Raw genomic sequence first — 22,723 nt, forward strand, 5'->3', positions numbered from 1 at the left:
CAAGTATGTCGCTGTGTAACTACAAATTAAATATGCTTTTTGATATTTCATTTTTAACTGTTGAGTACCTTTTCATCAGGCTATTGCCATCAGAAGTTTTTTATTACGGTTTTGCATTAGACAAATAACATAAGAGATGTGACAAGTATATCAAATCTGATTTAGCAGATCTGACGCACTTCATCTTTTACTGCAAGAGTGGCATTTGATATATGAAATGTTTCAAACAATGCTCCCTTAACATACCAAATAAGAAATTCAGATTTAACTCCACTATATTCAATTTATGCCAAGGACAGAATGAGTATCTAAAAAACACAATCAACTTTCAACTGAAAGTGCGAAATCACCTGAAACTTTCAATGCAATGTGAAATTTTAAATACTACAAAAAAACCCCACAATATCTGACACCACCAATGAAACACAGAAGATACATATTTTAAAAAGACTGTTAGAGTAGCCTCTGCAAGTCTGTATGTTATGAACCTTGAGTGAATGTTTGCTGGACTGCAGCATTTCAAAAATAGTTTATGAAGAGAGATGACCATATCTGAACTCCCCAGAAAAATAAATGAACACCCACTTCTTGTGTGGTAAATAAATCCACCCTTACTAGAGTCTCAAATTTATGTAGCTGTTGTATATCTAGACAAATAAAATATAATTAAACTTGCCACATTATTAAAAATAATTTGACACTTGCATGCAAAAGCTCACATTACACATGTATGCCCACATACAAATACTTTTGCTTGTACTGCACAAACTTCAATACACAGGAATCTTTTCTGCCCAAATTCAGAGTAACACAACCACCTTGTTAACCCTCCAAAAGACTACAGGCTTAGAATCTAGAGGAGATCACAAAGTCTAATTTTACTTGTCAGGTGACCAAGATAAAATATATGCATTTAGAATAATTTTAAGAAAACAACAAAACACAACCTAATACCTAAAGAGAGAATGAACGAACACAAACAAAAACCCTTGCATGCTGAACTAGCTGATTGACTAGTATACACAAAAAAGTAATCTGAAAACATACTCGGCAACTGATTAATGTTATGTTTCCCATTATCCCTTTCATCTCTTCTAATTCTGTTAATACCGTAGATTAAATTAGAACGTTTCAAACAAGAAAAAAAGAACCAAAGTAGATTTCATTGTTGCTGCATGTTAAAATTGAAGTCTTTGTTGTAAAGACTCAGAAGTCAACATTGAAATTAAAATGAAAATTTAAATGAAAGTTATTTATTAACAATAAATCTAAGTTAATCATACTGCCTGCTAACACCAGCAGTCACACCTTAGATGAAAATAAAGGGGCAAATATATAATTACATTGTGCATAAGTTCTTTCTGACATTCAGAACCGTTATATTGAAAAGCACATGTATGTTGAAAAACGAAACAATAAAAAATTTTAGCACATAGGCTAAATTAAAATTTGCCCCATGCAAACAATTTGCCCTTCCTTATATTTAAAACTGTAACAAAAACCGTATGTATAAGTAATACCTGATAATTACAGGACAACTGCCTAAGTGAGCAAGGCATATGCTTTTTCCACACTGACAGAAAAAAACTTTAGTATTACTTGTTTTTCAAAGCTTGCTCAAAAGGCAAGCTTCTTAATACCATTCTAATTTCTTCTTCAGAACTGTTCATTTAGTACAGTTCTTCTCATTCTTATTTTCCCTTCTATTTGCCCATGAATTATAAGATGCAAGGAAGTACTGTTCCCAGTACTTACAGATATATGACTGCAAAGTTGCCAATCATAAACAGGTTGTCAAGGGTTTTGGATAAGAATTTTCTGAATATTCTATATATTACAAGACTTTAGGTAGTCAAACACAAATGTTCAAATTGACAGGAGTCAAAGAAGGCTTTTTAAAGATGAAGACAAAAATGCTTAAGTGAGTTATTAACATGACATAGAAAACCCACAGAAGCAGGGACAGATTCCTGCCTCCACTTTTTTTTTCCCCCTCCCAGATTATGCTTCACTCACTCCTCAAAGTCTGTAACAGTTCAGGATAGAGTTTTGCCTGTAACAGCTCTACTTAATACAAAACCTAGTTTTATCTCCAAAACAGCCTCCATTTCATTAAGCAAGTCAAGTGTACCCACTGTGATTATTTAAAGATTGTATTATACTTGATTGTCTTTGTGCAGTTTTTTTCTGTACATAATTTTTATTGACATGCAAAGAAAGCAAAGAAAAAACCAGGATTGAAACCAGAAAATTTTCCTGCTGCATTGGTCTGTGTGGCTCAACAGAATTGGCAATACATACATGTAACTTCTGTACAGTAGATTTATATGTATTTGAGTCATTTGGCTGATGTTGTAGACCTTAACTTTTGCAGCTTGATACTAAAAAAGAAGCAACGTTGATGGCATTGGCAAGGCAAAACATTCAGGCCATTGTGTTTCTCAGTGGTACTGCCTGTATATAGCATGTAGCATTGCCTGTAGTGTTACTCTAAGTATACAGTAATATATACATAACTTCTCCCATCTGTGCAAAGAAAGTGATCAATGACATTAACAGGCTGTCATCCCTAAAGGACAAAAGTGCAAAATCGAGGGGATTTCTTCAATTACACTGCAGCTTCTGGTAAACTCACTGATCTAGTGACTATCAGACCTCTCTGCCCTTTTATTTGCACTTCAAGTCTGTCTCCTGTTTGTACAGTCCCTTGCAATTCATTTCTGTGTTAGCTCCATTTCTAAATCTGACCCTAACTTACGTTCCTCCCTTGCCCATCCAGTCTTTGTTTCCCCCTTTGTACCACCTTTATTCCTTGCTTGATACCAGTCTTCATCACAAGCTTTCCATTCCAGTCTGCTGCCTCCCTTGCAGTCACCTTATTTTCTACCAGCATTTGTATCCTCCCCATGAACAATTCCATCTACCCAAAAGCATTATCTTCCCAATAGTCCAGATCAGATGTTCTCTGTATTTTATTCAGCCTTCCAGCTTCTTCATTCTGCTCGGTAACAGCAGGGGGAGCATCAAGAAGGAAATACTTGCTAGTACTTGACCAGTACAATTGTTCAAAAGAATTGCAGTCTTGAAGCTCTGGGCTGGCCTAGCAATGAGGGAAATTCATAATCAGAAAATCCTCTATGTTATTTTTAACCAATTCGAGTATTTTCATGCTCACATTTTTCCAAAATGTCCTTTGCAAAAGATATATCCGTGGCATCAACATGCCCCCACTCTGGTCAAATTTTTGATCACCTCATAGAATGTTTGAAAGTTTCAGACTGCATCAGAGAAATTATTTGCCTTTTACCTTATCTTTTAAATATAGGAAAATTGATGTCTTTGCCCTTTGCTTTCTTTTCAAGTAAAGAACTGCTCTTGTCAAAATTTGCGTTTTTACTATCACTAGTACTATTTGAAAGCTAATACAGAAACATCATATAAAAAAACTTCAGGCCACACTATTATGTCTTGCCTATCAGGCATCATTGCACCCACTATGGAACACTGAGTAACTTCAGTTACGCAACACTACCCATCACTGATAGTACCACTCAGGAACACAACTGAGGCCTAAATGTTTTGTCTTGCCAATGCCATCAACATTTTTTCTTTTTTAAAATTAAGGCTACACAAGTCAAGATCTAAACCAGGCAAATGACTCAAGATCTTTTAATTTTGCAGTTAAAGATTATTGAAGAACAGATAATAATTTAGACTATACAAATAATCTTTTTTCCCAAGAAATCAATGTGTCAATTTTTACAAATCCTTGAGTGAGCTCTGTGTTTGACTCAGTGTGACCCACTCCCAGTCCTCTGTATACTATTTTAATTTAATAAAGTAGATACTTTTCATGCTGTATTTGGAGATGAACTGTAAAGTGGAGCTTGCTTTGGTTTGGGTTTTACTAAGAGGAAAATGAAAGGATAGTATGGCTACTGCAGTACTAACTGAATCTTTTAGGTTACATAAGGGTATATTTTCTCAATTATAATCTTGTACAATTTAATGTTTTTGTAAATACTAGTTTATTAGGAAAAAAATCTATTATATGCTTGCTGGGTGATTTTTTTTTTTAACTGAATACTGGAAAAAGTCAGATTCTTATATGCCCCATGAGGAGGAGAGTTCCCTCCCTCCAAGTCCTTTTCAATAATGAAGTTCATCTACCTCCTCCAAGATAGAGGCTCTCCCAGTCACTTACTAATTTTATCTTCAGAGCACCAAATATTTTCAGGGTTAACTAACCATTGCTATAAAGCAGGCAAACTGAAGGTACTCAAAGTTGCTCTTTTATACCCATAGTTAACAGGGTACATTTGACACAATTTGTCCATCAGAAAGATATTTCATCAAGGTGGAGGAGCATGGAAGAAGTGATTATATGTTCATTTTTAACATGTTAATCCTCAGCATCTCGGGAATTAACAAAAAATACCAAACAACTTTTTACTACTTCAAATTGCCACCTCTTGGCCAACACTATGCTATGCAACCCTGAAGAGGAGTCCCTAATATTCACCATCTTCGCTTTGATTTTTGCCAAAAAAGTTGCACAGAAAGTATGTAAAACCGCCAGTAAATTAGACAACAAGCAGACTAAGGCACACCTCTAAGAAATTCAATATTCCTGTTAAACAAAAATACTACAGAATAATTCTAAAGGCAGCGTGAGTCTGGTAAGCAGATCCCAATACACTAGATCAAGAAATGAGCATATAAAAAGCTGACAAAACTTCTTTCTCTCTGTCTTTGTTAGCTAGTGGGAATGCAAACACTCCAAGCAAAAACATACTTCAAACATGATGAGAAGTTACACATTATGCCCTTCAAGAAGCTACATACTTGCCCTTCAGAAAGGGCAAGGAGGACGACCCAGGAAACTATAGGCCATTCAGCCTCACCTCCATCCCTGGAAAGGTGATGGAGCAGTTCATCCTGGAGGTCATGTCCAAGCATACAGAGGAAAAAAGGTTATCAGAAGTAGTCAACATGGATTCACCAAGGGGAGATCATGCTTGACTAACCTGATAGCCTTCTATGATGGTGTGACTGGCTGGGTAGATGAAAGGAGAGCAGTGGATGTTGTCTGTCTTGACTTCAGCAAGGTGTTCGACACTGTCTCCCATAACATCCTCAATAGGCAGGCTTAGGAATTGTGGGTTTAGGTGAGAGGACAGTGATGTGGATAGAGAACTGGCTGAACAGCAGAGCTCAGAGGGTTGTGATCAATGGGGCAAAGTCTGGTTCAAGGCCTCTAAGTAGTGGTGTTCTACAGGGGTCTGTGCTTGGTCCAGTCCTGTTCAATATATTCATCAATGACCTGGACGAAGGGTCGGAGCATACCCTCAGCAAGGTCACCGATGAGAGCAAACTTGGAGGAGTGGCTGGTACACCAGAAGGCTGTGCCGCCATCCAGCGATACCTGGACAGGCTGGAGAGATGGGCCAAGGGGAACCTCATGAAATTCAACAAGAGCAAGTGCAAGGTCCTGCACCCGGGGCGGAACAACCCCATGCACCGGTAGAGGTTGCGGGGTTGACCTCCTGGAAAGCAGCACTGCCAAGAAGGACCTGGGAGCACTGGTGGATAGCAAGCTGACCCTGAGCCAGCACTGTGTCCTTGTGGCCAAGACAACCAAGTATCCTGGGGTGCATGAAAAGGAGTGTGGCCAGCAGATTCGAGGGAGGTTACCCTCCCCCTCTACTCTGCCCTAGTGAGGCAACACCTGGAGCATTGTGTCCAGTTCTGGTCTCCCCAGTTCAAAAAGGACAGGGAACTGCTGGAACAAGTCCAGCAGAGAGCCACACGATGATCAGGGGACTGGAGCGTCTCTCTTATAAGGAAAGGCTAAGAGACCTGGGTTTGTTTAGCCTGGAGAATAGAAGACTGAGGGGGAATCTTGTCAATACTTATAAATATCTGAAGGCTGGGTGCCAAGAGGACGGGGCCAGACTCTTTTCAGTGGTCCCCAATGACAGGACAAGGAACAATGGGCACAAACTGGAGCACAGGAAGTTCCACCTGAACATGAGAAAAATTTCTTTCCTGTGAGGGTGACAGAGCAGTGGCACAGGCTGCCCAGGGAGGTTGTGGAGTCTCCTTCCCTGGAGACATTCAAAACCCACCTGGATGTGTTCCTGTGCACCTTGCTCTAGGTGTGCCTGCTCAAGCAGCAGGCCTGGATGAGATGATCTCTAGAGGTCCCTTCCAACCCTACCATTCTGTGTTTATTCAGATACAGATTTTAATCTTGCACATTCAAATTTAAGTTATTTCAAATATAACCTGTATTAGAGCATATATTCTAAGCACAAAAGTAGCAACAAAAGTAGCAACAAAAGATAGAAGAGCCACTTTTCTCTAATGTAATAAACCATAAAATCTCTGCGTTTTTAAGGCCCAGCAAGGAAGCACTGCAGCTCTTGATTCAGATTACAAGTATTCTTCTTGTAATTACCTCCCTATCAAATTTTAAAGTACCACAGAATTTCTAAGCTTGCCACATACAACTCTATGGAACAATCAAAACAAGAAAGTACAAATTGGCATGCCAACCATTGATTTACTGATAATTAATACAAGACTACCTTCAAAATACCAAAGCTAATTCTACTACTCTTAACCAGGCATTCATGTGATAAGTGATTTAGATGTATTAGTTTTAGATATGACAAATTAGATGCTCAAAGGGCCTAAGTGTTAAGATGTGCACAGTATTCACTACTTAAAAAAAGACAGACTTGTTTACATTATGCTTCCTTAAAAGAGAGGCTTGTAAAGCACCTAAATAATGACTAACATCTCAGTCATTCTACATACCTTATACCTGCCCTTCTTTGATGGTTTAACATTCTTTGCTGAACTACTGTTATAGTATGCATTTTCTCATAATTTTATCATTTCAGAACAGTAATTACATCTATTACAAAAGTAGCCAGATTCTTTGGAAAAAATCCCAAACAATCTCCATGCTATTTTTTTATGAAAATTCAAAGATGTCTTTTATAATTCTTTCTATTATATATAAGCAATGAAGCAAAATAATCACAAAAAACAAGTATTAAAGAGATTATCAATGATAAAAGGTACTTTAATCATTTGGGGATATTTGAAAAATGATTTAGGAATTAAGTAAAGTCTGTGAGAAAGAACTTATTATAAGAACTTGTCAAAAGTTAAAAACACGGACTAGAAAAAAGTTTTTAATTCTACAGTATATTTTAGCTCCTATCAATCACTGCTAAAATAATTTCAGAGTTTAATAAGCAGATATTTACCTGCTGGAGCAAGGCAATCCTTCCAATCAAAATATCCTGCATAAATGCCAGGTTCTAATGACCCAACTATTGGATCTGCCTTGAATTCAATGTACATTTCAAACAGTCTTTGATCCAGCTCTTTCAAGGATTCCATACTAACCTAAAAAAAAAAAACAACACACAACAAAACAATAAAAAACCACCACGATCACCACCAAAAAACCAAAAAAGCAAACCAACCAAACAAAATAAAACAACAATCCAAAACAAAAAAAGAAAGAGAAAGAACATCATAAATAGTCATTAATTACAAGAACTAAATCTCACGTCTTCTTTAACTTTTGGCAAAGAGTAGCAATTACTTACACATTTCAGTTCATAATTACATATATTAAAACCTAGGAACTTCTTTCTGTATTATCTGTCCATCCTACCCAGTATGAACTTTTTTTTTCTGATGGTGCTCAGCAGGAGCCATTTCTGGGAAAAGTCCAAGGTATGCCAACGCAAGCTGATCACTCCTTAGTCTAATGGCATGATTTTTTCCCCTGCATGTCAGGTGGTCTTGATCTTGCACCAAGTAAACAACTGAATTTTGTCAATGCTTTAAAATATGCCCATAATAATTTCCATCCTGAAACATGAAGATTTTTGTGTAATACTTAAGATCTACCAACTGTAATGTTACAATTTCTACCTGCTCTATATTTGAAAAATACACAGATTTATTTAGGAGTCCCTGCCTTCTGAAACTGTACAGGTGAACTTCCCTGCTCTACTTCAAGGCATATCTGTACAACAGATGCATAAGCTGCAGCTCACCAACATCTGCAGAATTTTTGTTTTTAACAGCTCTCGGTACAATTTTTAGTAATTCACAACTTAGTCACACTATAAGTTAAAGGGATATGCACAGTTTGTTCATAGTATCTGAATAAACTTTATACAAGACTTTTTATTAAACACAGGAACACCCCGTAAATACAGCTTCTGAAACAATTCTGGAACACAATGAGTATCATAAAATGTTCAAGTAGAAAGTCAGTATCTTAGGACTGTAGTAGATGCTAAATGCAAAAAAAAAAAATGCTGAAAATATCATGTGATTACTATTTAAATATTGTAAGTATGAGCTTAAGCAATAGTAAAGCTTTTAAACTAGCACCCATTTTCCTCAACCATTAGCAGAAAAAAGTATATACACACACTATATTATATATAATACTATATAGACATATATAAAAAGATACCATATATATAAATGAAAAGATACCATATATATAAGATTTGCTCATGCTAAAAGATGCCCCCTTGTGCTCATGCTAAAAGATGTCTCCTCTCTCTAAAAGATACTATCTATAAAAAAGATAGCGTGTGAGCGTGTGTGAGTGAGTGTTTAGGTACATATCATAATTTCCAGAAGCAAAGGGGTTTAAAAGTGAGGAAGACGGCAGGGCTCTAGATGAAACCAGGAATTCAGAAGGAACGAAAAGAATACCAACTCCTTATCATTTCTTTCTAAAGATTTAATGTTGCATGCTGCAGAATAGGGGATGAAGCTTATTCACTCCAAGGACGTCTCTAAACTATGTTCTCCTCTGGCATGCCTATATTGTTAAGTGAAGAGAAAAGGGAACTGCAATATCTGAGTCAGGAATAGACAGACAGATAAGCCTTCAGTAATAAGATCATAACCACAAGGGAAACCAGAGGTATTATTCAGGTGAAAGTTGCTGCCAGATTCAGGAAAGTTGGGATGGTCAAGTTGGTGCTCAGAAGCAAGAGACACCACCACTTTCCTGCTTTTCTGATAAACCTCCCTTCATTTGTCACAAGAGGATCTATATCCCAAAGATAGGATTTTCATGAGGCACTGAGGATTTGGTTCCAGGGGATGATCAAGGCTGTTTTCTTTGTCTTTCCCTTCTGCCTGACAGTCCGTTGACACTCAAGACTTGAAAAAGAACACCACACTCAAAAACGTACAGAAATGTCATTCTTTTTCCCCTTACACAAGATCACAGAAACGTACACCTGGAATGGGTCTCAAGACATACTTTACCTCAATTTCTCATGATTAGGGAGAATAATTATTCTTAGACCATTCCTGTTAAGGTTTGAGCTAGTGGGAAAAAGAAAGTACAAGTTCCAGTACGAAGTCCCTGCAAACATGCACCCATACAAAGACTCTGTGAGCCAACCGCTTCAGTTGTCCTTAACAAAAAGTGTTTTAGAATTAGGTAATTCCACCTTCCACTTCTGCAGTCATTCAATACAAGACATCATCTGCACATTCAGTACAGGTTTTTGGTTTCATCTGAGTCCTCTTCAACCTGTTTCAAGTTCCACATGTAATTAAGATAGTGGTGGGTAACCCTGCTTTTCAGCTGGTGGAAAGATTACAAGAAAGAATGAACAATTCATCTGAATGTTATTTTGAGCTGAGGATGGGGGGCGGTGAAGCACAGTAGAAGTCCTCAACAACTTCCATTGTGTATACACATTTTCCTGACTCCCAAGTTGGGTAAATGCTCATAACTATATAAAATTCCCTCATTGCTATCTTTCTGCTGTGAACTTCCCGTAACCACAGTTTTCAATATTTGTATTAAAGCCATTTTGAGCCTCTATCCTAGTAAACCCTCTACCTCATCTAAGTATCAGAACTGTGGAAGCAATTTTATTCAGAAGCTTAATCAGTAATTGCTAACCGACTAAACTGGCTAAGTCGCATTGAAGAATTCCCACAGAAAAGCACTTTTAAAAGTTATGTAGAAATTAAATATAATTACTGGTGAGTACCGTAAGTATGTGCCAAGATGGCATGTGCTAAAGCAGATTAAAGTTGGGCGCTCTTATGTAACTCTTTGGCACACTAAGAAAAAAATTGAAATAAAAACCATGTCGAATGTAAGGAAATTTTCTCAGTTACCATTTTATAATTTCTGGATTTTCAGAATATTAGATAATAATGATTTCCCTTCTAACAAAGACAACTTTAAAAACCTCAACCGAACAACAGATAGTTTTTACCAACATACACTACAAAATTAACTTCGAAATTCAATTTTAAAGCTAACAGAATTTAGAAGTATAGTTTTGTTTCAGTCTTCTCAGATAAACATTGTTTTTCAAAAATTTTGTCAATTCTTTATAGCAATTTTTTAATCTACTAAGTGGCTAAATAAATTAAGAAACTTACAGAAGTTTAAGTGACAGAACAAAAAACAAACAATCAACCAATCCCCCTAAACCTTAGCAAGCTTCTAGCCTCTCTTAAGAGGGCAAATTCTGAACCCTTCATTAATTTTAAGATTACTACCTAATTGTCCAAATGGTCCCAGCTAGCATTACTGATTGATGTGTCCCATATATCCCCTCTGCACCAGTCAGTGCTTTCAAAGGGTTGACACAGATTTGAAATTTATCCGCAACTTCAACACTTGCATTTTGTCATCTAAACACTTACCAGACTTTTAATGGCAATACTTTGAAGTGGCTGTACAGAGTGCTCAATCCATACGTAACAGATGTCTTATTTGCTTATACAGACAACACTAACCGTACCTGGTGCAACTCTCAGTTGTCTCAGTAGCAAAGAACTGCAATATCCAGATTAATTTTCTATACTCTACTAACCATACAAATCGTGCCAACCCCATTTAAATGCTACTCAAAATTATTTCAGGCACAGAAATTCAAACAATATTCAGGCAGAACGGGACTAAGGATGTACTAATAGTAGAAACATCAGTTGGAGTCAAATATTGTACTCTGTACTGGAAAAGATAACATTTTACTTCCAACCAGCAAATATTTCTGGAAATAAACTAGCTTTATGGTCCTAAGGATTAAGTCACAACATTTCTCATAAAAAATGATTAATCTTTACAAAAAGGCAGGAAAATGAGACAGCTACTGCCACCCACTTTGACATTTTCGTTCTTTGAAAAAAAAAAAAAAGCAAACCAAACCAGAAAAACCAAACCCCAAAACTCAAAAACAAAAAACACAACAAAAAAACCTGAACTAGTTTATGAACAACAGCTATCAGTAACACAGATTGCCAGATGAAATAATTTATCATGTATATTCTGAGATAACAATCTTTTACTCTCTGCATTAAGAAAGCACAGTGACATTAAAGAGCTTTACTAAGAAATCTGATAAGCTTTGCCATTGAACACACAAGTCCTGAATATGAAAGAGGTCACATTTTCTATACCAGCTATTTAAGCCTTATAGGAACACATACAACCATCACTGTTGCGTCCAAGTGATGCCTGGAGTCCCACTCATTCATAGAAGGCTCACCCAAGAGTCCTTTTGGCCATCTGAACACTTGCACTTCATTTCCACAGAAAGTAAAACAAATAAAAACTGTTCCTTCAAGGAATGATACTTCATTCCAGTGCTCTCACTTACTTGAGTTATTTTTTCAACACCTTGAAAGCCATGTTTCTCAAAATGTTCAGCTATATTTAGGAAGGTATGACGTTCCAGATAACGGCAGTTACTGAGTGCGATTAACAGCCTCTGTTCCTAAAAATTTGTTTTAAGAAAGAGTATAATAGTTACAAAAAAGAAGTAATCAGCATGACCAATACTGTAAATTTATAGCTTTTTATTGACTCTGTGTGTGATACACATGTTGATAAATAAGGCTTACAAATATTTTTGTCATTAAAACTCCAAGAACTGAGTATCAGGTATGATGACTGAACATGTATGCTTTTTCTTATAGGATCTGGAGCATTCACTGGAATAACTGTGACTAATACAGAATTGTGGTTAAGACTTCTTTACAAAAATTAGGTTCAGACAGCCTTCCAGGAAGCTATTTCTGGCTTCTGCTTTGTTTCAAGAAATATGCTAAGAATTATGACCATCATAAAATTAACTGAAGATCATCCTCACTTTCACATGAAGCTGGCTAAAACAAGGGAAGCAAAACAGGTACTGAATGAATGCACTCACCCATTCTAAAATACTAGAAGGTTCTGATGTACACAATATAATTTCAGCAGTTAATTTGAAAAAAATTCTGGGTGGTTGAAAATTAACTCTGTTCTTCAATTTATTTTTTTTTTTAAAATTGCAAGAAGGTCAAATACATTCTGGAGTTGAGATAGCAGAATTGCCTTTCCCTGACCTTGATGCAACAAGGTGTAGTTTCCAAAGAGACAAAGAACCAAACAAGGCAGAACTGCTGTTTAAATAGATTGGGTCTTCCCTCTTCCCCTGGCCTTCTCCCAATGGGAAAACATTTTTCTACCTCAGATGGAAGTTCAAAATCAACACCAGCCAATGTTTTGGAATAAAAATTATTTGGCAATCAAGTCATCATAATAGTGCAGATCTGATTAAAACTGGTATTGGTTTTCAGACCTAGAAGAACTCATGACACTTTTGTATTCCAGTAATATAATGACTAGTGTTGAGATGTGCAGTTACCTACTACTTTACATTATAATCAATTGGTATACAGACTATTTCGAAAAGAAGAACTTTAAAAACACAGTTACAAATCTTACTGTGTTCGCTCACTTTCTCTGTTCTCATTACTCAGTCAGAAAAGTGTTCTGTGATTTACAGAAAAAAGTTAATGATACCTTGGAAGCCAAACATTGTCTAAAATTGTTGATACCTTCTTTTTAATTTACACATTCATTCCTAGGATATATGGGAGGAAGTCACACCAACAAAAGCTTACTTTGTCAACAATTAATATAAAAACCCGTGTGCTGCATGAGTAAAACGATATAAAGAACTAATTATCATAGTCTGCAATTCAGAAACTTGGCCTGATTTGGCAATCTGTGATCCTTCATTGTAGCAGCAATGCTTGTTGCTCTTGTATATGAGGCAAAGCTGACAACATTTAAAATGTGCACTAAGGAACAACTTTACAAGTTGTTCTCTTGCAGGGAACAACTACATTTTTTCATCAGCCACTGGACTAGAAGAAAGTACATTAACCAAAGTCATAGTGTCAAGAATATTGAAACACCTTTTTTCCAATTTCCTAAAAACAAAAACCAAATCTAACCAAGCCAAACAAATAACCAATACTTACTCTCAGTAATTTTTTTTGGAAAACCACATTACTGAATATCTGTATCTTCACGGGTTTTAAAAAGTAACTAATAATCAGACCAGTTCTTCTAGTTTAAAACAAGGTGATAAACCAAAATTCAAATCCTCAGCTGTGTTAACACCAGTGCTATTTTCACTGATTTCAGCGATGCCATTTTAGTTTCTGAGGAGGACCTCGTTTCAAAAAATGGCTTCAGTAGCTACCTTAGGATGGTATACTAAGATATACAGAAACAGTGCTTTTAAAGAGAGCCTGACATTCAGGCTTTATAGCTTTGTATTTTTTTTATGCTTATATACATATGTATGTTACCTAATGCCTCAAGAATACAGAACTGCTCTCTACAAAAAGAAAACAAAAAAGTGAAACACTTAAAAAAATTACAACATTCCTGTAACTTTGCAAGTTTCACATCAGCTTTTAGAAATAGAACCCAAACTTACTGAAGAAAGACTGGCATCTTCATGAATGCTTCCAAACAAGTCTGGAGATGAAACATCAACTGAAAGACTAGGAATATTGTTTAAAAAGTGAGTAGTATAGTGCTTTTGATTATCTGATGTATGGTGGATTAAAATGAACAGTTGGAATAGAAGACTGGAATCTTGTCTCAAGTCCCCTCACACCAGATAAAGCAGCCCACATTGCCCATTTTTTTCTAATATGTCCACAAAGCCTGCAGGAGCTTTTTGGACAGGCGGTACTACTCTAACTACAGAACTTTTGTTCTTAAAACATTTGAATTTTCTATAATTTCTCTGATTTGCCACAGATTCTGTTTTGTTTTTACACCTACCCAGCCAACCAAGTCATCCAAATAGCAAAAAAAAAAAGTGGCATTAGGAACAGTTGATTTGCCTTTTTCTAATGCATATTGCAGGTACCAATATTTGCCAAGTCACTGGCTTTTCACAAGGAAATGACAGGTACTCTTGGAAGCTCAGGCTATTCTGACTCGTTTTGGTCTCTAAAATAAGTGGCTGATGAGCAATTATCGAACAAACTTCAAAAAATTTAGCAAAAATACCAATAACACCAATCAAAATAGAAGGGAAGAAAAGAAAGGCAGGGGTGTTTCTCTATGAATAGACGTTACTTAGTGACACGGACAGCTCATTCCATGTAAGGGCACGTCAAAGTACACCACACCTGCTTCTACAGCATGCAACTCCTGTCATTGACTACAATGGTATAAGTAATACTAAAATTATTCATTATCTTGTACAATATTTGCTACATGATGCCACTCAATTTTTTGGCATAAAAATATCTGCTCTTATTTCAAAGCATCGCTAACCGGAGGCAAAAGTATTCACAAGAAATATGAAATACCAGGGGGGATAAAACCACACCACCACTGAAATTTGATACTTACACCCACAATTTCAGAATACTACATCTAGGTCCTGTTATTTTACTTACTGCGCTGTATCTATGTCACCATCAGGTTTGGTGCTCAGCTGCTCCAAACAGTCTATAAAGACCTAGGAAACAATAAAGCAAGATCTACATTTTCTGCCCGAAGTAAAAAAAAAAAATAATTCTTAAATTCACTTTTACTACAGTCAATAGAGCAGAACAATCGTCACCTTTCTTTGTCTTAAACTTTACATAAATACCGCAACATTTCTGTAACGCCTTTTGAATCCATATTTTCAATCTTATATGCATCACAGTTTACTTGTAGCAAAACACAAGAGTTTTAATCCTGCTAAGTGATTCTCATCATGCATGGCTAAAGTTATGCAGTGATAATCTGCTGATTTGCAAAGAAGGCATTGTTAATAGTTTTCAAGTGTTGAATCTGAACAGTTGATCCCAAGTAAACATCACAGAAGCATCACTAAAATAAATTTGCTTTGGCTTATGATTTCTTATTTGAGAAGACTATAAAGATGGTTCAAAAGCCTAAACCATGCTATTATCTAATTTCAAATATGTTTTTAAAAAACAGATTTTGTTACAAAGAACATTGGTTTCTGATACAAAAATTAAAAGCTAGATCTTCAGCTGATGAAAATCAGCATTGCTCCTTTTACTGCAATATATTGATTTTAGACGACATCAGCTCAGCAACTGTCTCCCAATCATCATTAAAATCTTGAAGAGTCATAATCAGTAAAATACTCAAATATGTCACTTGCCCTCTGAGGATTTTATATCATCAGATTCAGCTAGTAAGCTCTATATACTTTTAAAGTCAAACATTTCTCAGTATCCCAGAGTATATTGGAGGAATAACAGAGTCATCAACTTATGCTACCTTTTGGGAGGTGGGCAAGGTACAAAGCACACATTTTTGTTGATCAATTTCATACATAAAAGTGCTTGAGTTACCTGCATTATCCCAATGCTTAGCTGGCACACATCCTCCTGCGTTTTCTGCTGCTGGAAAACCTGAAGATGCAAGCATATTATTTCAGCAGAACAGCCTCACATGGCCTTATTCTCAAGGAAGGCTTGGGTAACTTATCCCTAAAGAGATGACACAATTACAGGAATGGCTACTGGGACACAGTATTTTCTCATGGATCATTTTCAGTTTTCCCCACCCTAAAAATGGGGAGAGAGAACTACAAGTCTCAATAAACAGTTTGACAAGCATAATGAGATAACACACTAAAAGGAAAAAAGTCCTAGTACACGGGATACTTATTGTTGGCTAATGGAATTGCAGCAAAAAAACCCAGGATATTCAAGGATCTTTGCACCCTAACAAGAAGTGTTCACCACAGACTGCAGATTCTTTTGAATAACGTACATTAAGAAACTAGAGAGCCGAGCTGCAAAAATTAAAATAAGGTAGGAGAGAAAAACAATACCCATACAGAGGGGCCCAAGGGACTTTGGAAAAGTGTTAAACTTCCTCAGATCACTGAAACCTGAAAGAAAACCTCAGTATCACAATCAATCAGGGCCTCAAGGTACTAAGTGGACGGGGACAATCAGTACTCCTGATTTAGAATAAAGGTTACAGAAGTAAAAAGCTGAATTCAAGTTCTGCAAGTAGCTTGGATGCAACACTGAATGAAGAGTAGGAATGCCCCCCTCCCCCTGTTTTTTTCCTTCATGTAAATAAAGTCACATCTACTGGTTTCTAGAAAATACATTAGTAGCATTTTTATAAAAGAATAGCTTTAAAGATTTAAATATAGGTCCAATCTGCCCCATACATACACAATTATCCCTAAACAAAGGAAACACAAACAGAATTCTGAAAGCTAGCAGAAGTGAAAAGGTTGTACATGGAAAAAAATAAAGAGGAAAGTTATACCCCTGTATCATTCTCTGAAAGTTCTTGTTCTGAAACCAAATATAATTTACATAAAAAGAATGAAAATAAAAGCGTAAATCAAAACTTACACTGGCCTCTCCAGGTTTACAGTCCAGCACAGTTTTCAGAGATTGCAAGGAATGGATAATGCACTGTTCAAACTGGGATGGCTGAAAGGCAAATGACCTGTTAGCTTTAGATAAGCATGTCAAATGTACACTACACAAATACATAAAAACTTCCATGCCATGTGGTAGGCTCTGTCTCCAAATGATCCCGAATCAGGCAAAAAAACCCACCAAAAACAACCCCTCACGATTCATATATTACCAGAGGGTCCTTTTGTAGTAATGTACGTTTGTACTTGTTATCTACAGAATTATTACCATAGATCAATGTACATTTTTTAATCTGAATGAGAGACTTCCACACCAAACAGCCCCCTCTAAAAGGGTCATGAAAGAGTTTTATAGTTTGTTTGTGGTAGCATATATTGACAATTATGCTATAGATGCCTGTGACGCCCTCTCTTCTTTGATCTGAGTTGGCATAGAATTTCACTTGGGATACCTGATATTTCTGCATCTTATTTCAGTAAAAAGTTTCTAAGAAAAACGGATTGAAATTGATTTCACGTGAAGGGGGAAAAAACCCCACTGGTTTGGGGGGCTTTTTTTTTTTTTTAACCCTCAGGTTTCCAAACCTGAAGTACAAATGTCTACATGCATGTATCGATTTCACTCTGAAAGTGCAAATGGGTTCACAGCATCAGAGTCATTAGTCAGTTTTTCCTTGTCTTTCTCTCTTCCCTGTTAAGTCACACCTTTTTTTTAATGAGGCTGCCGGCTGGGGTATTAGGCAGGAAGCTGTTGTATAGGGCAACGTGCAATGTGAAGCAGAGGGGTGTCACTGCTCTAGAAAAGAGGGATATCATCCCATTGGATTTGGGTCAGAGGGGTAGACAAAAAAGTTCTCTAAGCCATGTAAACCCGCTTTTCATCCACCAGATAGTTTATGGCACATCACCAACTTTAGGCTTAGGAGTAACTTTTATTTCTGTAAATGCTGGGTGGAGGTGGATTGTGAAAATGATGCCTACATGGCAACCTGAAAATTATGAAAAAAGCCACTAAGACAATCTATATTTATTATTTTTGGACCCGCTTAAAAGAAAAAGAACAGCAGGAAAGTGCTGCTCTTGGTTTTTTGTTTCCATATAACAAAACATCACACCTCAGGATAAGAAAGCTGTTCAGATATGTTATTCATTGAATATTCTGAAGCTGAGTAAAGTTGGTTCTGTGTCTTACCTGGAATATAAATACTAAAGGGTTTATCAGTGGGTATTTACTATGAACTTAAAATACAGTTTCTATCTTGAGCCTGAAGTGTCCCCAAAGAGACGGCCTGGCCCTTGTTTATACTGGCTAATTTTTGCTATAATATTACCACAATGAACTCTACTTCAGTAGATAAATAACCCTACTATGACAAAACATAGTCAACCGCCACCATTAAAATTTGGCATGTCTCAACCACAACCTCAAAAGGTATCTAGGGAAGTGTTATATACAAGGAATTAATGGGTGATTTCTAGATACAGAAAAGACTGAAAAGGTTTTTTAAAGAAGATGGGTTAGGATACAGTAAAAGCATAAAGACACAAAGCTTTTGTGGAAGATCATTCCCCCTCCCTCCATTTTACAGATGAACAGAGTGAAAAAACAGAAAAGTTAAGGGACTTGCCCGAGCGAGTGGCAACTGAAACCAAGACCAGAAGCTGTAAATCTGGTTACAATACTACAATTGCCCAACAACGCTCCTTCCTACAATGTGTATATTGTGATTGCTTAATGCCCTCCTACTCAACTTCAAACATGTATTTATAGAAGCAAATAAGAAAAACTACAAAAGTCTGTGGAGCATTCTCTTAGATAATATATACAAATCAACTCTCCCTCCCACAGGCCCTTTCTGCTTTCGCAGATTGTTTTTAAGTCACACCTACAACGTGCTTGCTGTGTTTTAGGCATTACTCATTACTGTGTATTTCCAGAAAGCATCTCACTAATTTATCTGAATTTGGTTTCAAGTCATTTGTTGTTTGTGTGTAGGCAATCTCCTAAATTAGTTGCTTTTCAGTTCAATTTCTCATTATAACATATAAGTGACCTATTTATTTAGCTACAGACCAATTCCATGGTAGTGTGCCTACTAAGTAATGAAGCATCTTGACGTGAACTGAACTTGTTGTGACCTCAAAAATAATTTTTTACTTTGGTAAACCATCCCTAAAATAAGATGCTTAACAATGAAAGTTACTATAGTTTGTCTCAGCAAAATCATGTTAAGAGGTCAGCAGTAATTATACTAACGTATTCTAATAACCCAACTTAAGGCAGAAAGTCGTGCTATGTATCTTGATGCCTAATTCTTATTTATTTTTGTCTCTCAATACATGGCACAAATCTGCAAAGCTTTTATTGATGCTTTTTTTTTTTTCTATTTTGCACCTTCAAAAATATTGCTGTCTATTAGTACCATTATCACTTGAAGTTACTTCAGACATAATAGTTTGAGAAGCACAAATAAAAATTTTGGAAAAGGAAGAAAAAAGTAACTTTGTGTTTGGTGATGGGATCTGTTAAGAGTGCTGTAAATAAATAACCAAACAAAAAATTTTGTATTTACATTCTTATTTTTTCATGTTTCAATAAAACTCTAGATGCCCATATGCACGCATACAAAGTCCAAAATAATTTGATTTCTGGAGAACATAGAAACCAGTTTCATTACACTTGCAAAAGAAAAAAAAAAAATCCAGCAAAGAAAGTGCCTACAAGACACGCAAGTATACCCACCAACGATGTCAAACCTTCATTGTCAACAACCCAGTCTTCCTTTTCAGCTAACCTTTTTATATCTGTAAGACAGAGCAAGAGAGGGAAGGGGGGAGGGAGAACGTATTCATTTTCATTATTAAAAACTCCTTGAACTTGAAAAGATAAACCACAGACACTGGGACTGCAATGACTAGGCATACAAGCAAATAGCACTAAAAGCTTCAAAGCTTTCAGCATTCTCAAATGAGTAAGAATGGGACTCATACGTGGTATGCTGGTGACACCACCTAGAGAAGCATATCTATGATACATGGCAAGAGTTGCATGAAGCACATCTTTTACTGGAAAGCTTAAAATTAAAGGAATATTGTGAAGGCTTTGCATTTGTTTTATGTTGTAAATTTTTAATCACAACATAAACCACTGCATTTAAGAACCTGAGTCTCTAGTGTATTATACACCAGCTCTTAATTAAAAATGAAAGAACAACTGCCTAGCATTTTAGCAAAGACAGAAAGGACAGCATAGAATTAATATTTAATAATTATAAGGGGGGCTCAGAGTCCCCACTCAGGGTCAAGGATCTATGGTGCTAGACTCTTTTCAAAAATACATGAAGGCATATGCAAAAAGCACTCTCTTGCACTATCCAGAAGGTGCCAGTTTCTAGACGCTTACTGAAGCTAACAGAAACTAAGTCTGGATGTGAATCCAAAGCTCAAAATTCCTCTGTGGACACACGCATTCTGCATCATTTTTTTTTTTTAGGCTTTACCGACTTGCAAACAGAACAAAGATGAACTGTGTGCAGTTCATGGGAGCTTTGACATGCAGTTTTTCCATACACGGATTGCTCATCAGAACTGTCTGTATCTGAAACTCCATTTTAAATGAGCAAGAATTTCAGTAAATTACCATCTCTCCCCAAAATCCAAGAAAAGAGAATAACTAATGCACGCTGAAAGGTATCTTCACTATCTTGGTGCTTTAATTAGCTAGGTTAAGAAGCTTGGTTACGGTGTTATACCCTGCAATTCTACATTTCACGGAAGTATAGGCTTAGTGAGGATAAAAAGTATTAAGGGATTGTGCAGAATTATTACTCTGCTCATTTCCCTATTTAGTAAACCTCTTAATTTAACCAATAATTCTTATGAGGGCTTACGATTGCACTGGTCAGGCTTTACATGTTTTTGTGGCTGCTCACTTTTGCATTCTGTTCTGAGCTAATACAAAAAACCCCAAATTTTCTTCTCGTATTTCACTGCTCACCGAATTCCAGTCAAATACATTAATGTAAACCCCATCTAATCTGGCATTCACATAAATTGGCTTTCATGACCTTTATGACCAGTGATCACATATGAGAAGGAAAGAACACAGCCTGCTTCTCAGGGCCAGCATGAGTTTATGGTGTTTATCACCAGACAACAAAAAAACCTTGTGCGTGGGCAGATTTGTCCTATTTAACAACATGGTAGCTAATGGTAGAGTGCTCTATTAACAATTTTAACCGATCTGAATGCCTTTACCCTCTTACAACACACAACGAGAGATGAGACTGAACTTTATATCAGCAGACTACACGGCTCATATTTCTGAGAGATTATAGAGATTCAAGTCCAGGAAGAGCCTTTTTGACTTCTATATTAGAGATATAACTACATCTGAGATCCATTTACATAGCTGCATGAGAATATCCATTAACTGCTTTTTTCACTGGATCCCTAAAAATAAGAGTTTCTTCAAGGGCCCAATTAACCTGGTCCTGTGCAAGAAAAACTATCCAAACGCATTCAACGTACTCAGTTTTGCTTTAGCTGGTAAAGAACAACAACAACAACAAAAAGAGGGTCCCATAGGTAAGGCATGCAGTGTAACAATATGGAATGAGAGTCATCATACAGGCAGGCATCTTTTCTCTTCTCCTGTTTGATGCTACAGCCAATAAACAGAACTGCTTCACTGATAGGGGATGGAAGCAGCAGTCGAGGAAGGCTGCTACTACCAGCTAGATAAGAGAGAGATATGTTATCCAGCCAACATAGCATACCGGCATCTTAAGGGATCTAATCTCTTTTGATTCAAGAAAAGTATGAATAAAAGTGCTCAGACCAAAAAGAGAATCATTCAAACATAGACTGGCAAATAAGCTTTTAAAAAAACCTAAGGTTACAGACTACCACAAGAGTTTTTCCTCCACAGAATGTATGTGGCCAGCAATCAGGACGTAAGAAGCAGAAACTCTGGATCTGAACAAAGAACTGAGCTATTGTTATGATGCAACAAGTAGGCAAAACTAGTAAGACAGCAGACTTTTAGCTGAAAAGGTTCATCATTAATCATCTATCAGAGCTTTCTGGACTGCACTGGAGAAGCTAGGTGGATGGCTCACTGAGATTTGATAACCTAAGGATTGTCAGCAAAACTGTTCGAAGCTAGATATTTCCTTCCTTTGAAGCAGTCAGGAAATCTGAGGAATCACTGGCAATTCCCAGACAGAGGGCAGTCAGTCCAGCAGGACATCCTCTTGTCACAAGTTCAACAACAACAAAAATATTTTTCATCTGCCATTTTAAAAAATAATAATAATTGATCTCAACTGTGCTAAGTGAAGAAAAGATACAGAAACTTCCCTATACTTCAAGTGAAATCTAAAATAGTGGTAGTACTTTCCCTAAAGAGTTTCAAAGAGGCAAGATAACCTGTGTACCTGTATGGCCAACTAGCTTGATATTAATGCAGAAAAATAATGTTAACACTGAAATGGGATTTAATAAAAGAATTAAGACCCAACAATACAGTTTCTATAAACATTGTATAAAATAAACCATAGAGACTTTATGATTTGTTGTCACCAAAAGTTTAAAAATTTGCTTAATACAGTCAGCTGCACTTAGTACACTTAAGGCTTGGGTAAAAAACTTAGCTTCACGTCAGCATACCAAATAATGATGATCATATGTTGGAGATTAAAACCTGATTAAATTGTAAGATTAAAAAAGCCCTGATTTTTTTTTTTTTTTTAGCATTGAGGGTAATTAAGTCTTTTGGAAAAAAACCCTTCTTTGTGAATTAGTAGATCAATCTGCCCTGAGATTTTGAGAGACATTTATTTCTGGAAGATCTACTTCATTCACACTGAGGTTTCAGAGTTGAATACAAAATGGTAATATGAATGGCCTTTGAAGCACATAGAGTCACATTAGATTTAGAGAATATGTTACTGGCCTTGACAATCCAGATA

At 36.5% G+C, this 22,723-nt stretch overlaps 1 protein-coding gene across 1 annotated transcript in view; it reads right to left on the reverse strand.

The window, feature by feature from the left end:
- EXOC2 (exocyst complex component 2) overlaps positions 1-22,723 on the reverse strand; it is a 134,867-nt gene that overhangs the window by 32,572 nt on the left and 79,572 nt on the right. Inside the window, exons 17-23 of the mRNA XM_075084156.1 lie at positions 19,495-19,556; positions 16,723-16,803; positions 15,697-15,756; positions 14,782-14,843; positions 13,803-13,869; positions 11,688-11,804; positions 7,281-7,422 (exon numbers count right to left, since the gene is read on the reverse strand). Coding sequence (XP_074940257.1) covers positions 7,281-7,422; positions 11,688-11,804; positions 13,803-13,869; positions 14,782-14,843; positions 15,697-15,756; positions 16,723-16,803; positions 19,495-19,556 — 591 coding nt within the window. The remainder of the gene's footprint in view (positions 1-7,280; positions 7,423-11,687; positions 11,805-13,802; positions 13,870-14,781; positions 14,844-15,696; positions 15,757-16,722; positions 16,804-19,494; positions 19,557-22,723) is intronic.

The sequence above is a fragment of the Phalacrocorax aristotelis genome, chromosome 2, assembly GCF_949628215.1.
Source record: "Phalacrocorax aristotelis chromosome 2, bGulAri2.1, whole genome shotgun sequence".
Classification (NCBI taxonomy): Eukaryota; Metazoa; Chordata; class Aves; order Suliformes; family Phalacrocoracidae; genus Phalacrocorax; species Phalacrocorax aristotelis.